Source organism: Oryctolagus cuniculus, chromosome 14 (assembly GCF_964237555.1).
Source record: "Oryctolagus cuniculus chromosome 14, mOryCun1.1, whole genome shotgun sequence".
NCBI classification, from domain to species: domain Eukaryota; kingdom Metazoa; phylum Chordata; class Mammalia; order Lagomorpha; family Leporidae; genus Oryctolagus; species Oryctolagus cuniculus.
Window position 1 is genome coordinate 79,209,211 of NC_091445.1, and position 25,479 is coordinate 79,234,689.

The following is a 25,479-nucleotide window of genomic DNA, read 5'->3' on the forward strand; positions in this document are numbered from 1 at the left end:
TGCTAGAGGGTAGACTCATTAGCATGGGACTGCAGAGGAAGGAATGATAAAGGAAAGACATGGCCCCTGCCCACTCTGCAGTGAGGGGTCAGGCTCCACAGAGGGGGTGGTAGGGAGTGGGAGATGATTTCACTAGAATGTTCTCTTGCCTTCCTCCTTTGGTTTTTGAGAACACTACCTCTCACTTGAAAATCGTTAACATTACTATCAAGACCTATGTTGGCCAGCGCCGCAGCTCAATAGGCTAATCCTCCACCTAGCGGTGCCGGCACACCGGGTTCTAGTCCCGGTCGGGGCGCCGGATTCTGTCCCGGTTGCCCCTCTTCCAGGCCAGCTCTCTGCTGTGGCCCGGGAAGGCAGTGGAGGATGGCCCAAGTGCTTGGGCCCTGCACCCCATGGGAGACCAGGAGAAGTACCTGGCTCCTGCCTTCGGATCAGTGCGGTGCGCCGGCCGCAGCGCGCCGGCCATGGCGGCCATTGGAGGGTGAACCAACGGCAAAGGAAGACCTTTCTCTCTGTCTCTCTCTCTTTCACTGTCCACTCTGCCTGTCAAAAAAAAAAAAAAAAAAAAACAAAAAAACAAAAAAAAACCCATGTTATAATCTAAATGATAAAACCCTCAGGCTTGGGCAAAGATGTTCTTCTAACCTTTCTGTGCCCCATCACAACAGCTAGTACTGTACTCTGTGTTAAAAACAGGAACTCTCTAGATGCTGGTATTTGATATAGTGGTAGAAATTTGGCAGTTTTTAATTATACTAGGTAATAAATATCTGTGACATATTTTTCATTTATAGCAGGTTTCTGGATGGCTGATTGTTCAACTTTTCTTGAGTTTTCTACTTTGCTATTATCTTCACTCATTTCTGCTTCATTTTGTGGTTCACTGACAGAAAAGGAAGAGGAATGGAATAAAATCTCCCTGATACAGTGCAATTACTCATTAAGCGTTGTAATGGGAAGAGCATCACATTCAACAAAGTGTACTCGGTCTCTCCGCTAACTGTGTCAGGACTTCATTAAATAACACTCTTTCACAACTGAAAAAGAAATGCTGTAAAGAGCTCAGGAACTCATCTTTGAACGGCATCAAGCTACAGAATAATCTCATCAGTCTATTCCTGTGAATTCATTAAGGACACCAAATTCTGAACTGCTAGCACCGTGCAGAAATGCTGACAAGTCGTGGAAATCCTTCAGTGGCTATTTCTATAGGAATTTCCCTTTTTTTACTCTTGGTGGTTTGTGGAATTGGGTGTCTCTGGCACTGGAAACACCGTGATAGCACAGGATTTACCTTACCAAAGTTTCTGCAAAGGAGAAGTAGCAAGAAAAAAGACTGTAAAAAAATGTTCTTTAGTCCCCACATTATTAACGCATGGCATAAAATCTCAGCTGAAGTCCACGACCACAGATCTGCTGTAGGGGAAACTAACTTAAATGACAACTATGAAAATGTGGAAGCAAGTTGTCCCAGAACTAAGGAGGAAACCGACAAGGAACTCTATGAAAACACACGGCAGTGTGATTTTGAGGAGCATATCTATAGAAATGAGACAGCCTCTGAGTATTATAACTTTCAGAAGCCGATTGCTTCCAGAGATCCTCAAGAGGAAGATATATACATTCTCCCAGATGAGTGTTAGGTATTTCAAAATACTGAGTTTCATTATTGGAAGATAAATATTCCCTGGGACTTTTATTGTACTGATATCAGTATTAATCAAGTTCTTCTGATGAAATTCAATGGTCTCTCTTCTATCTGCATCTGGAACACATTCTGTTTATTGCTGTGGATTAATTCTACATGGTTTGTCTGACCTCCTTGTCCTGCAGTAAATCTGATTATTTGTGCTAACTGATCTCGTGTTAATTTCTCTATTTCTCCCTTCTCCAAATTTCTCTGATTTGGGGTTATTGTCACAGTCTTCTTGCCTCTAGTTTACACCCAATCACTTGCCCATGATACTTGCAGATTTATCATCTAGAAATATTTCCAATGGCCACATCACTCTTTGCTTAAAACTATTTAATGCCCCATCATTGCAAATGACATAATACTCATTGTTCCAAAATTCACACTCTTCCACGGTTTGCTCCATTTCACTTATCCAATGACTTTTACTACTAATCTTTGACTTTTCTAATTTTATGAGAATTCTCCAAAACCTGCCAAACTCACCCCTGTACCATCCTCTCCCCAAAAGCCATGCTTGCTTGCCTTCTCACTACAGCCGAACTCGGATCGTAACTTCTCCCACCAGGCTTCTGAGTCATTCCAAAACTGCATTTACCTTTTCTTTTTGTGATATGCTGTAAGTTTTGCTGTCTGTTCAATTCTCTAGGTATTTAAACATATGAATATTTGCTGTGGCATTTTATGACTAAAAGTCAAATGTGAATTTTTCAAACTTTCAGCTAAATTGAAAGAAACTGCCTCATATTCATATGTTTAGCCCCAGTGCCTAGACTGTCATGAGACGCACTAAATACTTATCCAGTTGACAAAAATTGAGTTATACATTTTGCTAAGTAGTTTGAGAAAAAGGTAATAAACGCATTCATTATTCCTCTATCCAAGGAGTATTTGTTGAATTTTTTCTATTTCCTTTCTATTATGCTCAACAAATGGGGAACAAAGATGGGGTTGTTATAATAATGAAGCAAGGGTCATGTGTCATATAGTTGGAAAAGAAAGATAATAAACAAATAAACAAATGAATACCTCACTCATTATGAAGCTATGGTATCTCAGTCCTAAACCCACCTTTTATATGTTGCTCTGAATTTTTCTGCCCGATGGGGAAAGGCTAAGACTGGGAGTGGTAAGAAAGAAAATTCAGGAATAGCCACTTTATTTTTGTATGGAGCAGCAGGGGCAATTGTAAATTACTTTACTTATAGGAGGAAGACTGAAAGAATAAACAGGTTTGGAGGTTTTATCAGTTAAGTATCAGTTGAGTTGCCTCTACCAGAAAACCAGATTACAATGCCTTAGACATTTATTGTTTCATTTATTTCACATAACAAGTAAAATGCAGTTAGGCATTCAATGGCTAGCATATCAGCTCCATGATGAGAAAAACCCAGACTCTCTCCATATGGCATTTTCTCTCTACCATCTTTAGTGTTTTAACTTTTTTCCTCAAAATTCCTGCCTCATGGCCATACAGAGCAGCTGAACCTGTAGGCCTTTTATTTGAGTTCCAGCCATAGAGAAAGAATAATGGGAAAGAATAAAATCAGAAGTTATGTATTTATATCTCATAGTCCAGACTATGTCATGTGGATACCACCAGATATAGGGATGTATAGAATATTAAAATTTGACCTTTTATAGCCTCATAGATAAGGAAGGAAATAGGATTTGAATCAGTTCATCTATAACACTTGCCACTGTGCAAAAATCAGTATGGAATATGTGTATTGTGATGTCTTGAGACCCAGGTGGAAATGTCCCTGTTGAATGTACATACACATTTAGATTTTAAGGAGAAGTCATAGCTGTCAGTGCAAACTTGGAGTTTATAAGTATTTAGGTAGTATTTACAGGTGCATGGATGGATGTAGTCACACGGGAAGAGACTATTGGAAACAAAACAGCCAATCAAGAAAGGAGGGAGGGAGGAATCTAAAAGTTTCTCCAGAATTGCAACAGTTTGTGGATAATTAATGAACAAAGGATCTGGCAAAGGAGGCTGAGAAAGAGTGGCCAGAGAGGAAGGAGGTAAATTCTCTGATCCCCAAGACTGATGGTCATACATGACATATTGACACTTAGCCATAACAGTCAATGATCCAAAGTGTCAACAGACAAAATTTCAACTGCTTGAGTTGAAAGATCTAATTGACTTATATTAGTAATACATAAATCTGGAAGTATCTCCTCTAAAGGTTTAGACTGGCACTCTGCTGGGCCTGGGAGTACAAGTTTGTTTTTATAAAGCAGCTTGAATAGGAATAAGGAAATTATACAATACAAAAAAGAAGAAGAAGAGTGGTTGACAAGTTCCTTTAGATTACTTTTCTTCTCATTCAGGTGGTTTGGAGATGTTGTTCTCATCTTGCTACTGGTTTCCAGGAAGGTCATATGAACATCTTAGTTTCAGTTTGATGATTTGCAACCTCAGCTGGAGTGACTCCATTTTCTTTGGTCTGTTGAGGCCTAGTGCACGAGCACAGTATGCCATCTATTGTATCCAGAAAGAACTAGTTAACAACTGATAGTTCACAACTGATTAATAGTATATCTTTGTTTTATTCTTATTAATCAGAAGAGATAGTAAAAGGCTATGTAAAGGAAATATTTAGTCAATGATCCATCACCTAGTTATTTTTTTTTATTTGACAGGTAGAGTTATAGACAGTGAGAGACAGAGAGAAAGGTCTTCCTTCCGCTGGTTCACTCCCCAAATGGCTGCTACGGCCGGCGCTGCACCAATCCAAAGCCAGGAGCCAGGTGCTTCTTCCTGGTCTCCCATGCGAGTGCAGGGGCCCAAGCACTTGGACCATCCTCCACTGCCTTCTCGGGCCACAGCAGAGAACTGGACTGAAAGAGGAGCATCCAGGACTAGAACCTGGTGCCCATGTGGGATGCCGGCACCACAGGCGGAGGATTAGCCAAGTGAGCCACGGTGCCGGCCCCCACCTAGTTACTTTTTAAAAAATATTTATTTATTTGAAAGTCAGAGTTACACAGAGAGAGAAAGAGAGAGAGAGAGAGAGAGAGGTCTTCCATCCAGTGGTTCACTCCCCAAATGGCCGCAAGGGCTGGAGCTGCGCTGATCTAAAGCCAGGAGCCAGGAACTTCTGGGTCTCCTACTCAGGTGCAGGGGCCCAAAGACATGGGCCATCTTCTATTGCTTTCCCAGGCCGTAGCAGAGAGCTGGATCAGAAGTGGAGCAGCTGGGACTCAAACTAGTGCCCATATGGGATGCTGGCAATGCAGGAGGCGGCTTTACTCACTAACTACACCACAGTGCCAGCCCCATCACCTAATTCTTACATTGATTTCATTTTAAGATTAATTGTAAGTTCTTTATCTGTTGGAAACCCTTTTTCCACTTTGCTTTATTAGATGTTCATGTGGTGAGGAGCTAGAGAGAAAAGAGATTATCATTATTCCCCCTTTTCCTTTCGTTATATACCCTGTGTTCTTTGTCCTTTCTCCTTTACTTTCTTTCTTTCCCTCTTTCTCTTTTCCTCCCACTTCCCACCAATTCTCCTCTTTCTCCTCCACTTTCATCCTCTCTCTCTCCCCTTCAAATTTATGTCTCCTATTGGCATCCTTTATTATAACATCTCTTTTAAAAACCTCAAAGGTAAAAATGATTTGTGAGAGATAAAGACAAGAACCTTCCTCTGTATCTACTGAGAGCAGCAGTTTGTATTTATGTTACATTATTAACAAAAATAGCCACATGCACCACAGTTAAAAGAGGAAGGATGTCGTGGGTGGGGGGAAGGAGACAGTAGCATCAAATATAATAAGTGTGATTTTGCTCTGTGCTCTCAGCCTTGTGGATATGTTCACATCCTGTTACTTAGAACTCATGTCTGTACCACTCTGTGGCCAGGACCCAGCAACAAGGAGAACCTGGTTCTGGCCTTTGCTGGCGGCCTGCAGCTTGAGACATTTTACTGAAATTTGCTTTGTACCTCATTTCCCAATGAATTATTGATCTCAACTACAAATGGAACCTCGCGGCGTAGGCCATTGGAAGCTTTGCTTTACAACCTCTCAATTACTGCTCAGGCCAGGTGGAGTAAGAGTAGATCAGTGCAGGGATGGCGCTGTGGCACAGCGGGTTAACACCCTGGCCTGAAGAGCCAGCATCCCCTATGCCGCCAGTTCGAGACCCAGCTGCTCCACTTCTGATCCAGTTCTTTGTTATGGCCTGGGAAAGCAGTAGAAGATGGCCCAAGTCCTTGGGCCCCTGAACCCACATGGGAGACCTGAAGAAGCTCCTGGCTCCTGGCTTCGGATTGGCGCAGCTCCGGCCGTTGCAGCCAATTAGGGAGTGAACCAGCGGGTGGAAGAACTCTCTCTCTCTCTCTCTCTCTCTCTCTCTCTCTCTCTCTCCGCCTCTCCTCTCTCTGTGTAACTCTGACTTTCAAATAAATAAATAAATCTTAAAAAAAAAAAAAGAAAGAAAGAGCAGATCAGTGGCGAGATTGGGACGTGGGCTCCACGGAAGATCATGCCCCATTGTGATGGTATTTGGAGGTGAGTCCTTTGGGAGAGGCTTAGCTTTAGAGGAGATCACGAGATTGGGCTCCTTCTGATAGAATTTGTAGCTTTAACAAAAAAAAGAGACTAAAGAGTCTCCTGCAACAGCACCGCCCCCTCTACCACTACCATGTGAGGAGACATTGAGAAAGTGACCATCTGCAAGCTGTTAAGAGGCCTCTCACCAAGAAGTGAATCTATTAGCACCCTGATCTTGAGATTCTCGGCCTTTAGAGGTGTGAGGAAACAAGTGTTTGTCGTTTTAGCCACCTAGTCTATCATATCTTGTTATAATAGCTCAAGCAGACACGTTTTTCACTGCTATTCTAAGCCAAAATAATTAGTTGGTTTTTAAACTCAGAGGGTGTTGAGCCCAACATCCACCCTGCATTGCTTTCCTATATGATCACCTTATTCCTTGTACTCTTGCTCCCTCTTCCTCTCCTTTCTCCTGTGCAGCTTCCTTCCCTCTGGCACAGCCACCAGTGGGGTCGTTCTCCGTGACCTCTCCTTGGCTCTCAGCTCCTTTTCTTGTCACTCTTTCCCCAGTGATCTGGATATTGATATGTGAACTCTCCTGCTCCAATATCTTTCTGCAACATCTGATCCATAGAACTCAGCACCTACTGCTGATCCCTATCTGATGTCCTTTAGTCATCAACAATTCAGTAAGGGGCAAACTAATGGATTGAGGTCAAGTTTGGGATATCACTCAGAAACGAAAATGGAATTAGTGATGAAGTTACTTACTAATCATTTTTAAAGCTGACAGTTCAAAATGTCCTTTATCAAGAATATTTCAGACTCAAAATACTGTTGTAGGCAGGCATATAGAATAAAATTGATTAGGTTTGTAAGCTGGAAGACCACGCCTTCACCACACCCCTGTGTGACCGCATGCCCCTACCTGGCCACACCTGTGCACCCATTGGCCAATCAGGTTAATTAACCACTCCCCTCTGAAGGTGGATTAAAAGCCTTTCTTTGCCCTCTTGCCAGTGTGGGCCTGTGCAGCCCTGAGCCTCCAGGACACGTGGCCTTTAGGACATCCTCCCCTCCTTGCTTCCTGGCCTAGATGCTCCTCTACGTGGATGGTTCCTGGTACTCCGTATAAATTCAGATTTACCTCTCTCCTGTAGATAAAGCTCTCACTCTCCTATGCATCTTTCTTACTGAATAAAAGCTTAAAAATGTACCATGCTGCCTTGTTCATCTATGCTGGTATTCAGAATTCTTCTCTGAATATTAGGCAAGAACCCACGTAGGTTTATTAATATTGGGAATTTATTAATAAGCACACGGTGATATCATATGGCACCCAGATGGGATGTCTGGGAAACTTTAAGGGGGCCATATTCCAATATCATATTTTAGAGGGGCCAATTCTGATATAAATACTAGATGTCAGTATACCAAGTACTGACTAGCTGCATCTTCAACATCAATGCCTGGTTCCAACAAGATTTGTCCCTGTGATCCCTCTTAGATCCAGGTGGTGTCACACTCCCTCCTACTCTTCCCTGCCTTAGGAATGATGAGCTCTCCAATGCAAAACTCTCTGTAGCAGCAAGCAGGGCCCAAAGCATGCTGGACAGAGACTAGGGTACACCGATTTGATAACTATAGGCACATGGTTCAGTAGACCACTTATTTAATTCAGCATTTTTATTTAAATGTTCTTGGCATAGCTGTGTTGAGCAGGACCTAAAACCAATGGTTAATGGAATATATCACAAAAAAAGAACCAGACCAGGGATTTTTAGTATTTGTCCATTTTGAGTAAATGGCTGTTCACTTGCTTATACCACTCTAAAAGATAGGAATACTGCAAATGTATCTCGAATGAAAAGCACTTTCGGATAGATGCCTGCAGCGAGAGAACATGAAGATCATCGAATTTATGCAGTTTTTGGCTTCAATACTCTAGCAGAGTAAACTGATTTCAGTCACGTAACAAATACTTATCAAAGCCCGTGATGTATCAAGCACTGAGAGGGCACTGGGAAGTCAGCAGTGGGGGCTGCTGGGTGAATGTGGAGAAACAGGTCCTGTCTCAGCATTCACAGGGCTCGCAAACTACAGAGCAGCTTTGATGTTCACAGAGGCTGCTGAAGTGTATGGTGACAAGGGTACAATAGGGGCTGGCAAGCTGCAGTGGGAGACCAGAACCAGGCTTGGGGGTAGAAAAGCTTTCCTGCAGAAAGTGCACTAATTAAGACCTAAAGGATAATTGGGATACAGGGAGATAGAGAATGAGGGACTGGAGTTCCAAAAACAGGGGACAGCAGGTGAGGGCCCAGAGCATATGGTGTGTGCAAGAACCCGAAAGACGAAAGCATTACCTCGGAACAAAGGTCCGATGATACACCAGGCTTTGTATAACAGATATGTAATTTACCCTAACTGATAGCCCCTGTTATCTAAGACTATAGTCTTGGAAGACAGAACCATAGGAAATTGTGAGCAAAGACTTTTCAAACTGCAATAGAATATGGGAAAGAAGATTCTAAAGTTGAAGATGAAGGACTTGATTTCAAGAAGCGTATGATGAGTTATGAGATAAATGGTGCTCACCAGCATTTTATTAAATCCTCTTCAGCCTTTAATCTACATTCTGCTCCTGTAGTTTTGCGTTTTGAGTTTCTCCCAATAGAGATGGGAATTAAGCAAATGAGAGCAGCTCAAACAAAGGGAAGCACAGAAGATGGTAAATTGCCAAACGCAATCAAGGCTGTTGAAGGTGCGACAGCAGCTATTGACCTGTGCTGTTGCTATAGAAACAAAGGCTCAGCAGTTCTGGAGTGCTTTCCTGTTTGAAGGACAGATTGGTTTGTGTGAATAGTTCGGAGCGCAAAGCACAAAAGTTGGATGATTTGTTGCCACGTAGATTCTACATTCTTGTTAGTGAAAGAGACAATGACTACCTGGGTCCGAGGTGAACTCAGAAGGCCGGAGAATGTCAGAGGCGGAAGACGGATGCCTGGTGAAGGGCAGAGTTGAGCTGTTGCCTCAGCTCATTGCCGCAGCTCTGTTCTTTCCTAGACTCCTATGTTAATTGTTAGTGATAGTCAGAATTTAGGAAGGAGAATGGCATTAACTGGATTTGATCTGTTAACATAGGATTTGTAGAAATACCATATTAGGAGATCTGAAATGCATCAAACCAACAAAGACAAGCATATGTTTGGATTCTCTTTCTAGGTATTTCTCAGAAGATACCATAAATGCCTAGAGCTGGAGTACCTTCTGACCTCCGCCACCATGCTTAGGCTTTATCTGAATTAGCTGTTTTGATTCACCAGCAACCCTGCCTTGCAGATGCTGTGATTGGCCACATTTACAGATTAGATGACTAAGACATAGGGAAGATACAATTTAAACAAAGACCATAGAGTTAAAAAATACACTTACGAGGCTAGATAGTATTTGAATTCAGTCATTTTGATGGGAACAATTTGCTCAGATTATTTTATACATCACTATTAGATGATGATATCTTTCATCTTTGCATCTTGCAATTTAGATCTAGAAAATCATAAGGCCGATTTTGTCATTTTTAAAATGAGAATAATGGAATCCCAAAAGTTTATGTGACTTCTTCAAGGTCTCACAGTGAATTAATGAGTGAGCAGGACCAAAATTCAGGGCTCCTGGCTCCCAGGTGGTTTTTAGCATATCTTCCTGTCTATTGACTGTAAAATGTATTTTTGTTTGATTTTTAATCCAAGTCTTCCTCATAATATGCCTTTGAGTCTTTTAGAAACTTTGCTTGTCTGTATTCTATTTTAGCCTGACATTCTCTTCTCTGTGTCTAGAAATGAAGCTGGTTTCCCCAACAGTCCGAGGAGAGCGGAGGATACAGACTTCTTAATGTATGTGTCTCTTGTGTAGCCAGAGCAGCGTAATGAAGGCAATCAGTCAGGAGTGGCATGGTGCACAAGATGTCCCCTTCTGGTCATTATTTCTTAAAATAGACTCTTTTGTCATCTCGTCTCATCTGGCAGAATTTGCCTAGACTACATACACTTTTAACTCAATTATCTGGCAAGAGAAAAACATAACCAACAGAGGAAAATCTTTGTGGGTGAGAGGAAGGGAGAATCATGGGTATTCCTGTGATTGCATTGCAACAAGCAGTCCAAGAACACATTTGAATTAATACCTAATGACAAAATAAATATCCACTCTGGGCGTGTATGGAAAGAGGGCTCGGGGCTGTCTTTGGTCTTTGTGTTGCAGGACGAGGTCTGGGAGAATATTGTGAAGCTCCCAGATGAGAAAAAACCTGACAATTAAGGGAGAATCTCCTTTAAATCAAAATATGCAAAGGCAATAGCAAAATAATAATGGCTTTTTAATTTGCTAGAGCAGCCAATTAAGGCATGTAGCGAAAGTTTGAGAAAGGAGGGACTGGCAGAGCAGGTAAAGGCTCCACCTGCAACAGTGGCATCATACATGATGCTGATTCATGTCCCAGTTGCTCCGTTTCCTATCTAACTCCCTGCTAATGGCCTGGGAAAGCAGTAGAAGATGGTCCAGGTGCTTGGATCCCTGCCATCTAAGTGGGAGACATGGATAAAGCTCCCTGTTCCTGGCTTTGTCTGGCTCAGCCATTACCATTGTGCCATTTGGGGAGTGAACCACTGAATCTAAGACTCTCGCTCTCTCTCTCCCTCCCTCTCTCTCTCTCTCTCTCCATATATCCCCCTCTCTCTGTAACTCTTTTAAATAAATAAATAAATCTTTAAAAAGTTGAAAGTTTGAGAAAGAGTCAGAAAAATGCATGGGAGAGAGGAAATTTAGAAAAAGGAGAAATGAAGAGATGCACCAAGAAGGGTTTGAGGGAGTTAAAGTGGAAAACTCAGATGTCTACAAGGACTAGGCAGGGGATGTAATGGTGAATAAAGTCCATGGAAAGGCAGAGGTGTTAAGTCTTGTATGCTGAGAAAACAAAACAGCTTTCTGGATTTTATTATCTTTTCAGACATCAGGGCCAAAAAAAAATGAAACAAATGTGTCCCTTAGCTCTAATCCAAAATGTGTCCAGTGCATTATACAAGTGTGCAAAAAGGGTGAATATGGCCTTAATTTTACCTTTTACTAAAGGTCATTTCTAATGAAACACGAATATGTAGTATTATTTACACTCAAGGAGATAGATGTTCAAGGATAAATAGTATGAAAGGAAACCAGAGGGGAAGTGGGAAATGGTTCACTTAAGAACGATTTTCATTTCCTCTTAATTAGCCACGTTGCTTAATGTACCAAGACCATCTTCTCCCAAATGTGTTGAGAGAGACTGTGAGACTAAATGTAAGATGTACCTTCTTGATTGCACTTGGGAAAAAATAGAAACTGTAATCAAGGCTATATATTTTCTACATGTGAATTGAAATCTCATTCTTGCCTCCTTTTCAAAGCCTGCATTAAATCCCAGGTCATTTATGAAGACTTTTTCAGTACTAGCAATCAGGGTCTCTTACCTTTAACTTTGTAACCATCTATCTGTCTAACCAGCTACTCAACTAATAAATACTTATTGAGGACCTATTAACCGTTGGGCGTGATAGTGGAGACTCAGGACTCAATGTAGAATAAAAACATGCAAAACCATGCCTGCAATTTAGATGGAATACCAAAAAAAAAAAAAAAAAAAAAAAAAAAAAAAAAGACCCACACAAATAAATGCATACTCAGCAGCATGAGAGTATGGTGGTATGAGAGCTCATAACAGAATTTGAACTTGAGTTATTCCAGCAGTCAGGGAAGGCTACCTAAACTGAATTACTGAAGTACTAATTACGTAAGCAGAATTTACCTTGAAAGAAAACAAGAATTAGTGATCGCCTTGCTACAAAAGAGCCTCATTATTGTAGACCATTATCATTTGTATTGCTTGTTTGTCTAAAAGAAAGGTCAAAATGTTGAATTACTTTGAAGAGTTTATAAACTGCTACTAGGAATAATTTTGAAACAAGAAAATATTGGTTGAGAAAATTTCATAGAGAATAGTTTTTTACAGAAAAGTTTTGCATTAAATTAAACATTTCTAGGCAGTTCAATAGAGTGGAAAAAAATAAGTGCTACACCTAATAAAGCAGACATATATTTGAATCACAGCTCTTGAATATTAGCCATGTGGCCTTACAAAAGTTATTTATTCTTTCTGAACCTGGAAATCCACAATTGAGAAATAGTAACCTGAAAGGTTACTGTGAAAACTGAATGAGATAATGTTTGAAAATGCCTCTGACATTAAAGTTATTCAGTAACAGATATATGTGAAGTATTTAATCATCTGTATTACTTGTCTCCATTGCATTAGATACTATTGTTGGATTTTTCCCCACTATTCCTATCTTTTACGATTTTATTCATCAAAGACCTTCTGACTTCAAATATTTTGCTCAATAAAGCAAACTTAATTTATTGTATAATAATTCCCTTAGAAATTTCTACAGTAAGCTACCTGTAACTAAAAATCAGAACTTTGATCAACATGCTTTACATTCTTTCAAATTAAAAATACAAATAACTGCCTGCACTGTTTCCATTGTGTGAACCATCCCTTCAAAGCAGCTCTTGTTCAAATTTCTTTCCAGGAAAATCAGGGCCCAGAGCAAAGTTAAGTGTTGTTAGTCTACAAGTAGAGGAGCCGTGTGCCTATACAACAGCTTCTGTAGCCTCTGTTGGATTCTAGAACACATGAAAAAGACATAGTAAGATCCCTAGATTCAACATGTGTGAACATATGAACTCAAAACCGTATTCTTTGTTATTTCTAAGATTTCTGTTGTTTCTACACTTGGGACATTGATTAAACCTGTCTTTTTTAAAAGATTTATTTTATTTATTTGAAAGAGTTACAGAGAGAGAGGGAGAGAGAGAGAAAGAGAGAGAGAGAGAGAGAGAGAGAGAGAGAGACAGAGATGTCTTCCATCTGCTGATTCACTCCCTAAGTGGCTGAGCTGACCTGAAGCCAGAAGCCAGGAGCCAGGAGCCAGAAGCTTCTTCTGGGACTCCCACAGGGTGCAGGGGCCCAAGGACTTGGGCCATCCTCTGAAGTTTTCTCAGGCACATCAACAAGGAGCTGGATCAGAAGTGGAGCAGCCAGGACTTGAACTGGCACCCATATGGGATGCTGGCACTGCAGGCTGGGGCTTTAACCCGCTGCACCACAGTGCCAGCCCCCAAACCTGTCCATTTTAACAGTGAGATTTCACCTTCTGAAAGTTGTTGCCTGTTACTTAATGAGTTCTAATACAAAAAGACTTGAAAATCTGAACACTTCAACACACATTTCTGCTCAAATGCCCCTGACGCTTTGTGTTCCTTGCTGCCTTTCCTGGGCTAACGCATTTTGTAAGCTGTCCTCCTTGAAGCTTTACAGGGTGTCTCACATTTGCATGATGGATGCTGAAGTAATATCTAAAGAGAAAATGAACTTAAAAATTGCTTGCCCTCATTTTGGCCAGGACATGGTGATATGAAATGACAGCTTTTGATTACTAAGATTGGTGATTGGCCCTGGGGTTATTTTCCCTCACACTGGCTTGCTAGTGTGTTCACTTGCCTGTGGATAAGTTTGTCAGAGCAGGATGTTGCCTGAGTCTGGATAATTGAATGATGTCAAAAAGCCCACTAACCCATCCCTCCCGCTTGTTACAGGGTCTGAAATTCACATCACTACAGAACTGCCCCATACTGCTATGAGTTTTTAGGATTCCTTTGTTTAAATATACATGTCCTTAAATGATATGGTCTTGAGTCATTATCCACTACTTAATTATTTTAAGAATTAATGTTTCAGGAGCAAGTGTCTGGCATAGCAGTTAAGACACACCTTTGGATGACCATATCCCATACTGGAGTGCCTGGGTTTGAGTCATGGCTCAACTGCCAATTCCAGCTTCCTGCTAATGTGCACTCTGGGAGACAGCAGGTGATTTCTTCAAGTAGTTGGGTCCCTGCCACCCACATGGAAGACCTGGATTAGGTTCCTAGCACCCAGCTTCAGCTTGGCAGAGCCCTGGTTATTATGGGCATTTGGGGAGTGAACCAGTAGAAGGGAGATTTCTCTCTCTCTCTCTCTCTCTCTCTCTCTCTCTGCCTTTTAAATAAACAAAAAATTTTAAGAACTTTAACAAAGAGTTAATGTTCCAGTTAAGTTATGGGGTTTTGCATCAGAAGTACCACACATCTGAGTAACTTATTAAGCGCTTTCTTCAAAGATAAGTTATAACTTCCTGTAAAGATCCCAGGAGGCCATGGTGGAAGAAGCTCAGGTCAGTTCAAACCGTTTTGTGTAAAAAGACTCTATTGAGAGAATTAACCAAATTTCCTCATACTGTTTTTATATTCCTACCTGCTATTCCCTGACTGTCCTTTTTAATCTCTAGCCATGTCTACTTAGTTTATAGCATCCATTGTGGCCATTTCAGGTACTAGCCCTTGATATTCCTCCATGCAATATTAAGCTGAGAATAAAGATGTGACAAAGACAAGGCTCTGTCTTGAGGGCTTTTAGTCTGTGGACCCTAAACAGATGCTATCTTTAGCAGAAGTACAGATTTGTAGCTATGTGAGCAAAGATGAGGAAGTCCAATTCTGACGGCCAGGGTCAAATGCGTCCTAGAAAGAACGTCATGTTGCATTGGCTTTAGAGGTCAGTGCAAGACTGTGCTACTCTGGAAGTCCCTGGAAGTGTTAGACGCAGGATAAATGTTTTGGTATGAGAAAGAATCTGAGCACGGCATCATGTGAAAATAAGGAGCTTTATAGTAAGTTCTGATCAACCAGAGGTTGGAGGAGGTTTTGATGTTCGCAGAGCATTGAAAGTGAACGAAAGGCTCCAGAAGTGAGAAGATAATAAAACAGATAGAAATCACACTTTTCCTTAGTATTTTGTAGAAAACATACCTGTGAGTAGACACGGGCATTTTAAATAGAGTGGAATTCATTAAGGAATCATTACACAGGTGTTGGAAACCTGAGGGAGGAAACAAAAAGGAGAAGGAACACTGACTCAAAAGACCAGCAAGTGGAGGAACATGGTCCCTTCTGTACAGCAGGGAGAGCGCAGACAGAACAGAACTCCCTAGAGCCCACAACAGCATGATTCTCAGACTGCCGCTCATGGAATCAAGCTGTGTGAACACAAACCCAGAAAACCACACTCAGCCACCGCTATCGCTGCCGCCACGGCAGGAGGTACCAAAAGAAAGCAGAACTAATGGCTTCCTACTTCATCCCACCTTCTAATCTAACAAAAAGCCAACTGGCAAGGGGTTTCAGATCCCCAGTGGACCCTCAGTGCCCCTGAGAGATAAGAAACACATATCCTGACTTGAGGATCTCTTGCCCTTACTCTCCTCTCCCCTTCCTCCTCCTCTTCCTGTTCCTCCTCCAGAACTCCGCCAACAAAGAACAAGATCAAGGGCACACATGTTTGTTTCTATTCTTGTTATGACCTACCTACTTAGTCACATTTACTGGTGAGAAATGGGAAATTGGTTTAAGTACATACTGGAATAAATGAGGGAAAATTTGAACGTATAGGAGAAATACAGGTTAATGAGTAAATCCCTAAAAACAGGTAGAGAAGGCTATTAATAATTATCTCAGAAAAATAATCTCTTCCGTCTCCCATCTACACAAATAAAAAGTGTTCACTCATAAAGGTATGCTCTGTTTTTAATTTTTAAGTCATTATATATATGAATATATATATATATGAACACTAGATGTTTGAGTAGAAAATGAGTTGTATTTTTCTGAACAAACGGTCTCTGCTAATGAAATATGACAAACCTAAATCTAATGATCAGCTGTGCAGGATGTTCAAATAGGCTGTATTATGCATAATTGGGTAGAAAAATGAAATTGTGTCTGTTTCAAAGGAAGATTAAATGGCTAAAGATTAGCTAACAATAATAACTGGAAACTCAGTCGGAAAACAAAAGTAGTTATATAGTCAATGAAAAAAGTTGCAGTTTTCAATTTAATTTATGAGGGAGTTCTGTTTTAAGAATAAATAATTGCATTTGCTTCTCTTTAAAAGATAAAAAAGGTAAAATAAGTTAAAGAATAAAATAATTTGTGCTTTTTATTTTTATGCTTCTATTTCCTTGTTATAGCATTATTTGTTTATTCATTCATTCATTTTTATTGAAATGCAGACAAAAAAGAAAATAGACAGGGAGAGAAATCTCTGATTTTCTGCTTTACTCTCCGAATGCCTATAATAACCAGTAATGAGCCAGGCCAAACCCATGAGCCAGGAATCAAATCTAGGTCTCCTATATGGGTGACAAGAACCCATACTACTTGGGCCTTTAATGTTTACAGGCACAGCATATTGGTAGTGGACAACTATACAGTATTCTTTAGGATACCTTTTAAATGATAATTGGTGCCACTCAATGAAAAGTTTGTTTTGAAACGTCAGGCGATGAAAGGATTCAGAGTATAAAACACAGTTCTCTTCCTTACAATTACTTTGCAATGTTATAAAAGCATCCTACAACTACTGGATGTTTGGGTGGTAGTTTGTAAAACAGCCACATTGAAGCAGTGCTAAGAACATCACCATTATCTCTACATGTGATTTGATAGTTGTAATTGTGATTTCACACCCCAAAAATCATGCCTTTCTGCCTTGCTCTTTAGCTCTTTCCTCTTCCTGTGTAGAGTATTCCATCACTTTCAACGCCAGTGACCAATTGGTTGTACTACCTAACTCATTTTTTTAAAGATTTATTTATTTTGGGGGCCGGCATTGTGGCACGGCAGGTTAAAGCCCTGAACTGAAGCACTGGCATCCCATAAGGGCGCCGGTTCTAATCCCAGCTGCTCCTCTTCTGATCCAGCTCTCTGCTATGGCCTGGGAAAGCAGTGGAAGATGGCTCAAGTCCTTGGGCCCCTGCACCCACGTGGCAGACCTGGAGGAGGCTCCTGGCTCCTGGCTTTGGATTAGCACAGCTCCGGCCGTTGCGGCCACCTGGGGAGTGAACCAGAGGATGGAAGACTTCTCTCTCTGTCTCTACCTCTCTCTGTAACTCTGTCTTTCAAATAAATAAAATAAATCTCTTTTAAAAAAAGTAAAACACAAATAGTTTGAAACGAAGTGGATACAAAGAGGCATATTGTTTTAAAAAATAAAAGATTTATTTATTTTTTATTTGAAAGGCAGAGTTACAGAGAAGCAGAGGCAGAGAGAGACAGAGGTCTTCCATCCACTGGTTCACTCCCCAAAGGGCCACAACGGTCAGAGCTGTGCCTATAGGAAGCCAGGAGCCAGGAACTTTCTCTGAGTCTCCTGTACAAGTGCAGGGGCATAAGAACTCCGGCCATCATTTACTGCACTCCCAGGCCATAACAGAGAATTGGATTGGATGTGGAGCAGCTGGAACTCAAACTGGTTCCCATATGGGATGCCGACACTGCAGGTGGTGGCTTTACCCTCTAAGCCACAGCGCCAGCCCCCATAACTCGTTTTTTAATACTAACTGACTTCTGTAACACAAAGGAGCCATAAAGCACCAGTTGACTAAAAGGTGAGATTTCAATAGATACATTTAAAAATTTAACTGTTACATATTTATATGGTTCAAAATTAAAAAGTTAGAAGAGAATGCATAGTCGAGTTCCCTCTAAACCCATCTCACACTCTCCGCTCTCACCTCTTGGCATCAGCAAAGGCTGTGAACCCAGAGAATGCAGCATTCACGCTAATGGAAGAAAACATGAAGGGAGGATGAAGGTCTCAGGTCATTTCTCCTTTACAGAAATATGGAGGGTTTATACTAGTTTGTGCTCCTGTGAAATGTTACACAAATTAATGGAAAGTGATATTTCATTTTCTATCTCATATGTATAATTATTTAAAAGACATCTCGGGAGCACCAAGATGATGTGGCATAAGCATTGTTTCTTTGGGAAACAGTGATCAATTCTTTTTATTATTATTATTGGTTTTTTTTTTTTTTTTTTTTGACAGGCAGAGTGGACAGTGAGAGAGAGAGAGAGACAGAGAGAAAGGTCTTCCTTTGCATTGGTTCACCCTCCAATGGCCACCGTGGCCTGTGCACCGCGCTGATCCGATGGCAGGAGCCAGGTACTTCTCCTGGTCTCCCATGGGGTGCAGGGCCCAAGCACTTGGGCCATCCTCCACTGCACTCCCTGGCCACAGCAGAGAGCTGCCCTGGAAGAGGTGCAACCGGGACAGAATCCGGCGCCCCAACCAGGACTAGAACCCGGTGTGCCGGCACCGCAAGGTGGAGGATTAGCCTAGTGAGCCACTGTGCAGGCTTATTATTGTTTTCTGAAAGAAAGAGGGAGAGAGTCTGACAAACAGAGCTTCCCTCTGATTCACTCCCCAAATGCCCACAATGGCCAGGCCAAAGCCAAGAGCCAAGAACTCAATCTAAGTCTCCCATATGGGTGGCATGGACGCGATTACTGGAATCATCACTGCTGCCTTCCGTGGTACACATTAGCAGGAAGCTTAGAATTAGGGACCAGAGCCAGGACTTGAATCCAGGAACTTTGATGTGGGCTGCAGGCATGCGAATCAAGGTCTTCACTGCTAAGCCAAATGTGCTCTCCCACCCCTCACTCCTGATCAGTTTTTTAATACCTGAAGGGAGCACCCCACAGAAAGGAATACTAATGACTGTTTGTATGCAGTTTAACAATAAGTTCATGACATTTATATAATTAATAAACAAAACTTGGAAAATAATTTTCATAAATATTTAAATATAAATTGCCTTCTGTGACATGGAAAATACAAATTTACTGTGATTATTGTACTTCAATCGCCTAAAAAAGATAAAATTCACACACATACAAACTGAACATTATTCTAATTTTAAGCCTATGTCACAGTTTCATAGGTTTAATTCATTCCTTTATTAATGTTAATATCTAGAGGTATAGCTACAGTAATTTTTTAAAGACTTATTGATTGATTTGAAAGGCAGAGTTAAAGTAAGAGAGGAAGAGACAGAGAGAGCTCTTCCATCCTCTGGTTCACTTCCCAAATGGCCACCATGGCCAGGACTGGCTTAGGCCGAAGTCAGGAGCCTGGAACTCCATCTGAGTCCCCCACGTGGGTGCAGGGGTCCCAGCCTTGAGCCATCTTCCACTGCCTTCCCAGATGCATTAGCAGGCAGCTTGATCAGAAGTGGACCTGCTGGGTCTGGATCTGACACTCATACGAGAGGTCAGTGTCTCCAGCGGTGGCTTTACCCTCATGCCATCCTGCTCTCCCCACCCCTGCGTTTTGTTTTGTTTTGTTTTGTTTTTTAATGAATATTATTAAATAACCAGAGAAATGGTGATATTGTTTTGATATTTTTTTTTTTTGACAGGCAGAGTGGACAGTGAGAGAGAGAGAGAGAGAGACAGAGAGAAAGGTCTTCCTTTGCCGTTGGTTCACCCTCCAATGGCCGCCGCGGCTGACGCGCTGTGGCCGGTGCACCGCACTGATCCGATGGCAGGAGCCAGGAGCCAGGTGCTTTTCCTGGTCTCCCATGGGGTGCAGGGCCCAAGCACTTGGGCCATCCTCCACTGCACTCCCTGGCCACAGCAGAGAGCTGGCCTGGAAGAGGGGCAACCGGGACAGAATCCGGCGCCCCGACCGGGACTAGAACACGGTGTGCCGGCGCCGCAAGGCGGAGGATTAGCCTAGTGAGCCGCGGCGCCGGCCGATACATTTTTGAAATGTCAATAATCTTCCCAGATCCAAAATAAAAATATATTCTGCAATTAACCAAGGATTCTGATTATCAAAAGTTGAGACAAAGAATTGGGCTACTTTTTCCAAAAGTGAACTTCCTTTTAGTGGATACATTTTATTTGTTTTCTCAGTACCTCTTTTTTAGGTTTCACTTCTCCTATGGATGTTATTATTGTCATTATTTTGTTTCCTGGTGTCTTTCTGTAACACAGAATATATTTTTCAATATTCATTTAGGTTACATTACATAGCCCACTGTCTTGTTGTGATGGTATATATACCTAGTCTGTTAGTATTACTAAAACTGACATAATCTTTGTTAGAATTTTATTGATCCTATACAGAAGATTCACTTTCTAGGAAATGAGGGATTAACTCTAGGTAATTAGCTCTCCTCATTAAGTATTTTGGATTATTTATTAACCTGGAACAAGGTTAATAGCTCTTTCTACCTGGATTTGTTTGTGCCACTGATTCTGACTACCTATTTAATTTTCTTTCTGCCTGATATTGTGTTGGTTCACATGCATTGTTCATTCCCTTGTGGTGTTGATAAAGATTCTATTTTTTCCTGATTTTTCCCAAGGATTCACACATTTTTCTTAGGATTTAAGAATTTTTAACATTTGCTGTATTCACTTCATATGTAGATATTACAGGGCTGTTTTTTGTTCTTTCTACTTGCATGGACGAAAGCCAGATCAAGCCAGTCTAAAGATAGTGGAGATACTTAGCATCTTTACATATAATATTACCTTTTCTGTACTTTTAAACCAATAAGAAACTGAAACAGAACTAATAATATTCACCTTTCTTTTAACTCTATAAATCTTTTTTTATCATTTATGCAGACTATTCTCTTTGGAATGGCATTAGTAACTCATTGAATTTCCAAGCAAGCCTTGTTCACGTTAACACAACAGCAACTATTATACTATCATTTAAAGTTCAACTGGTCACCACTTCATCAATGAAATCCCTTTATGCAGGTTCTTTGTCCTTTCTACACTGCCCTGTTTTGTGGTCAGAATTGGACCTATCTGGGCATTTCTCTTCTCTACAACATGAAATCTGTGGCCTTGTGATAGCAGCCTATGCCTCTCACTTCAGAGCGGTGTTGCCTGAGGAGGTTGGTGGTGGAGGAAGTGTTTCTTCTTCGTTCGATTCACTTTCATTAGTGACACAGGTGACATATGTATGTGCATATTGTATGTACACACATGTATTTTCAAGTTCATGCTGGTTTTTCTAATTTAAACATATGTTTTATCAACAACCAATAATTTCTACATACACAGAAAGGAGATTTTCATGTTCCTACCCTGATAGATACTATATAATTAGAGAAGCAAATGCTTAGGCTAATGATAATGTTCAATATTTTACACTGTGTCTACTAAGTGATTAAGTCTGACCTAAATCCTTCAAGCAGTTTAATTTTTGAAACTGACAGCTTCATTGACAGAATGCATCTCATCCTCTGGGAGCTCATGGGTGCCCTTATGCAATTGCACCAGGTGTTAAGCTCCAAAGAGCCCTGTACTTGGTTTAATGCTCACTGTCACTGATCTGAAAGCCTTAATCATCTTTGAACAAGTGGCTCCACATAATATGTACCCAGTTTTGCCCATGACACCTGAGCTGTTATATTAAAATTTAAGGTCCTGTTTCCTGTATCCTTTTATTCATCCCAATTTGCTAAGGGGCAAATTCTTAGCATATGTTACTCTTTCAAGGAATAACACAGTATATTAATTCTCACAGACTCACAATTTCCCATTTGAGATTCAAATCCTATACAAAATGTCATGTTGCAGACTGAGGGACACCATAATGAATACTCCAAAGAAAGGACAGATCAAATCACTTAAAGTCACTAGGAAACCTTGAACCATGGATTTCTGGGCTCCTTCTCAGACTAAATCCAAATGTTTGGGGCTAGAACAGAACAGAAAAACATGGATTTTTAAAAAGTTCTAATTTTGTTTGTTTGTAACTGATTTAGAATATGAAGCGAATGGCTCCATGGGGCTGTTTGAAATTTATGAATAGGTTTGCATGATCACACTCAGTGCCTACTACGTATTAACCCACCATGGTTTCTGCCTGTTTGAAATCCACTAGCAGTGTATCTCCTGGGAGGGAACTAACAGCCGCTACTCTCTCAGCTCTTACAATCATGCTCAGCTAGCACTTCTAGGAAAATGTTGGCGGGATACGTCTTTTTCTCATTGCTTGTTTTATCACCCACTGCCCAGCTCCATTTGTTTCTGCATGTCCTGTGGTAACTACAAGGGCTCTCTTTCTTATAACTTATTCCTCTTTCTCTTTCCTGAATTGGATCTTAATGACAGCTGGTGCTTTTGTCCGCTCAGTCTGGGCATTTCTGCAGGAAGAGAACAGCAGACAGACGCAAATCAGAAGCAGATGTGTCACTGTCACGTCAAAACCTGTGAGGTTCCTGGGGCTCTGCAGACATTTGCTATGCGTCCTCACCACACAGGGGGTGTGTTATTTCCCTATTGCACTTTTATTTATATACTGAGCCTAGGCCTAGAGAGCTTTTAAGGAACCAAAACAAACACACAAGAAAAGAAGTAGTAACTCTAAAATGCACAAAATGAGACTGCAAAACCAAAATTAGTAAGTTCTCACTTGTATTACAGTTAATTATTATTAACAATCACAAAAACTTCATTGCATTTGAAAATGATTTGTAAGTTAACTTTTCCTCACTTTGCAAGAATTTCTGAATATGCATGATGATTACTGAGAAATCATTATGAAATTTCAATTAAATGCATTACCCACAAATAATTTCAGAAACAAAATTATAAAATTAATTGTATTTATTTATTTGAGAGGCATAGCTACAGAGAGAGAGGTCTTCCATCAGCTGGTTCACTCCCCAAATGACTGCAACATCTGGGATTGGGCCATTCCAAAGTCAGGAGCTTCTTCTGGGTCTCCCATGAGAGTACAGAGGCCCAAGGAGTTGGGCAATATTCTGCTGCTTTTCCCAGGACGTTAGCAGGGAGCTGGATCGGAAGTGGAGCAGCCAGGACTCGAAACAGAGCCCATATGGGATGCCGTCACCACAGGTTGAGGCTTAACCTACTATACCACAGTGCTGGCACCTACTCTTTGAATCTTTTTAATGCAGAAAATATATTTAGGGACACAAGTGCTAACTGAAAGAACTTCCAATGGCCAAAATTAGAAGAATTTGAGAAAAAACTTTAAATAAGCTTATGTTATAACCTAAAGTATAAAATAAATATCCACAAGTCTATACTGAAATAAATGTCATTAGGTTAAAAACTTAAAAATGTATTTCATGTGAGATGTGGTCAATTTTAATGTGTTTAGTATAACACATGATTATGATCACACTTAGCACTGCTAGAAATCCAAAAGATCTGAAAACATGTGCATTAGGTGCAATTGCCTATAGCTTCTTATAAATGCCTTGATAAATGTTTGGAAATTTGGATTGCAGGTGTCCTCAAAAATAATCAGCATACTTCAATATGTTCTAGTGGCAATTTCAAATTTTTACTAAAATAAATTCACATGCAGGACCTCAATATTAAATATATGTAAATGGACAGATAGATCAACAGATAGAAAGGAAGAAGCAACAAGGAAGGAAGGAAAGAAGGAGAGGAGGGAGGGAGGAAGGAAACAAAAGAGAGAGAGGAGGGGGGGGGGGGAGACAGAAGAAGAGGGGGGAGAGAGAGTAGAAAGCAGAACTGCTCCATCCTTTACCCACCTCTGCAGATCTAGGCAGCTTTTCCAAACTCTGATGCTCACTGGAACTTAGTATGCAATTTCTTTCTTTTTTTTTTTTTTAAAGATTTATTTATTTATTTATTTGAGAGGTAAAATTACAGACAGTGAGAGGGAGAGTCAGAGAGAAAGGTCTTCCATCCACTGGTTCACTCCCCAAATGGCCTCAATGGCTAGAGTTGGGCCAATCCGAAGCCAGGAACTTCTTCCAGGTCTCCAACATGGGTTTAGAGGCCCAAGGACTTGGACCATCTTCTACTGTTTTCCCAGGCCATAGCAGAAGCTAGATGGGAAGAGGAGCAGCTGGGACTTGAACCGGTACAATATGGGATGCCAGCTCCACAGATGGAGGATTAACCTACTGTGCCACAGTGCTGGCCCCAGTGTGTAACTTCTTGATACAGAGAGAAAAGCTATACCTTTAAATGCAAGCCACAGAGCTGGAGAAAATAATTGGAATGCATCTACTTGATACAGAATAGTATTCAGAATTTATAATGAATCCTTACAACTCAGTAAGAAGATAAAATTCTCAACTGTAAAGTGACAAAAGATGCATGAATACTTTACCAGAGAAGATGTAAGGACAATGAATAGGCCCGAGAGAAGTTTGTCAGCTTTATCAGTCACTAAGGAAATGCAAGTTAAAACAAGCACCATCACATGACAACCAGCACTGACATAATTAAAGGGACTTCAGGCATTTAGCCTACTGGTTAAGATGCCCATGCCTCATACCAAAGTGCCTGGGTTGGACACCCAGCTCCAGCTTCCTGCTAATGCACACCCTGGGAGGCAGTGGTCTAGGCTCAAGTACTTGGGTTCCTGCCAATCATGTGCAAGACCTGGATTGTGTTACCAGCTCCCAGCTTCAGCCTTGACCTAGCCTAAGCTGTGACAGGCATTTGGAGAGCAAACCGGTAGTTGGGAATTCTCTTTGTTTCCCTGTCTTTTTTTCCATTACAGTCTTTTTTTTTTTTTTTTTTTTTTTTTTTTTTACAGGCAGAGTGGACAGTGAGAGAGAGAGACAGAGAGAAAGGTCTTCCTTTTTGCCGTTGGTTCACCCTCCAATGGCCGCTGTGGCTGACGCACTGTGGCCGGCGCACCGCGCTGATCCGATGGCAGGAGCCAGGTGCTTCTCCTGGTCTCCCATGGGGTGCAGGGCCCAAGCACTTGGGCCATCCTCCACTGCACTCCCGGGCCACAGCAGAGAGCTGGCCTGGAAGAGGTGCAACCGGGACAGAATCCAGCGCCCCGACCGGGACTAGAACCCGGCATGCCGGTGCCGCAAGGCGGAGGACTAGCCTAATGAGCTGTGGTGCCGGCCATTACAAATGTTTTATACAAGCCGGCGCCGCGGCTCACTAGGCTAATCCTCCGCCTTGCGGCGCCGGCACACCGGGTTCTAGTCCCGGTCGGGGCGCCGGATTCTGTCCCGGTTGCCCCTCTTCCAGGCCAGCCCTCTGCTGTGGCCCAGGAGTGCAGTGGAGGATGGCCCAAGTGCTTGGGCCCTGCACCCCATGGGAGACCAGGAAAAGCACCTGGCTCCTGGCTCCTGCCATCGGATCAGCGCGGTGCGCCGGCCGCAGCGCGCCAGCCACGGCGGCCATTGGAGGGTGAACCAACGGCAAAGGAAGACCTTTCTCTCTGTCTCTCTCTCTCACTGTCCACTCTGCCTGTCAAAAAAAAAAAAAAGAAAATAAAAAAATAAAAAAAAAAC

General features: G+C 41.5%; 1 protein-coding gene across 1 annotated transcript; it reads left to right on the plus strand.

The window, feature by feature from the left end:
• Window positions 1-1,026: 1,026 nt before the first annotated feature.
• On the plus strand, window positions 1,027-1,789 carry GAPT (GRB2 binding adaptor protein, transmembrane). The gene has a single exon (XM_008262237.4). The coding sequence runs from the start codon at window positions 1,173-1,175 to the stop codon at window positions 1,644-1,646; it is 474 nt and encodes a 157-aa protein (XP_008260459.3). The 5' UTR covers window positions 1,027-1,172; the 3' UTR covers window positions 1,647-1,789.
• The last annotated feature ends 23,690 nt before the right edge of the window (window positions 1,790-25,479 follow it).

Bases quoted from the DNA above. Each gene is read 5' to 3' on its own strand.
- GAPT (XM_008262237.4), top strand. From the start codon at position 1,173: ATGCTGACAAGTCGTGGAAATCCTTCAGTGGCTATTTCTATAGGAATT.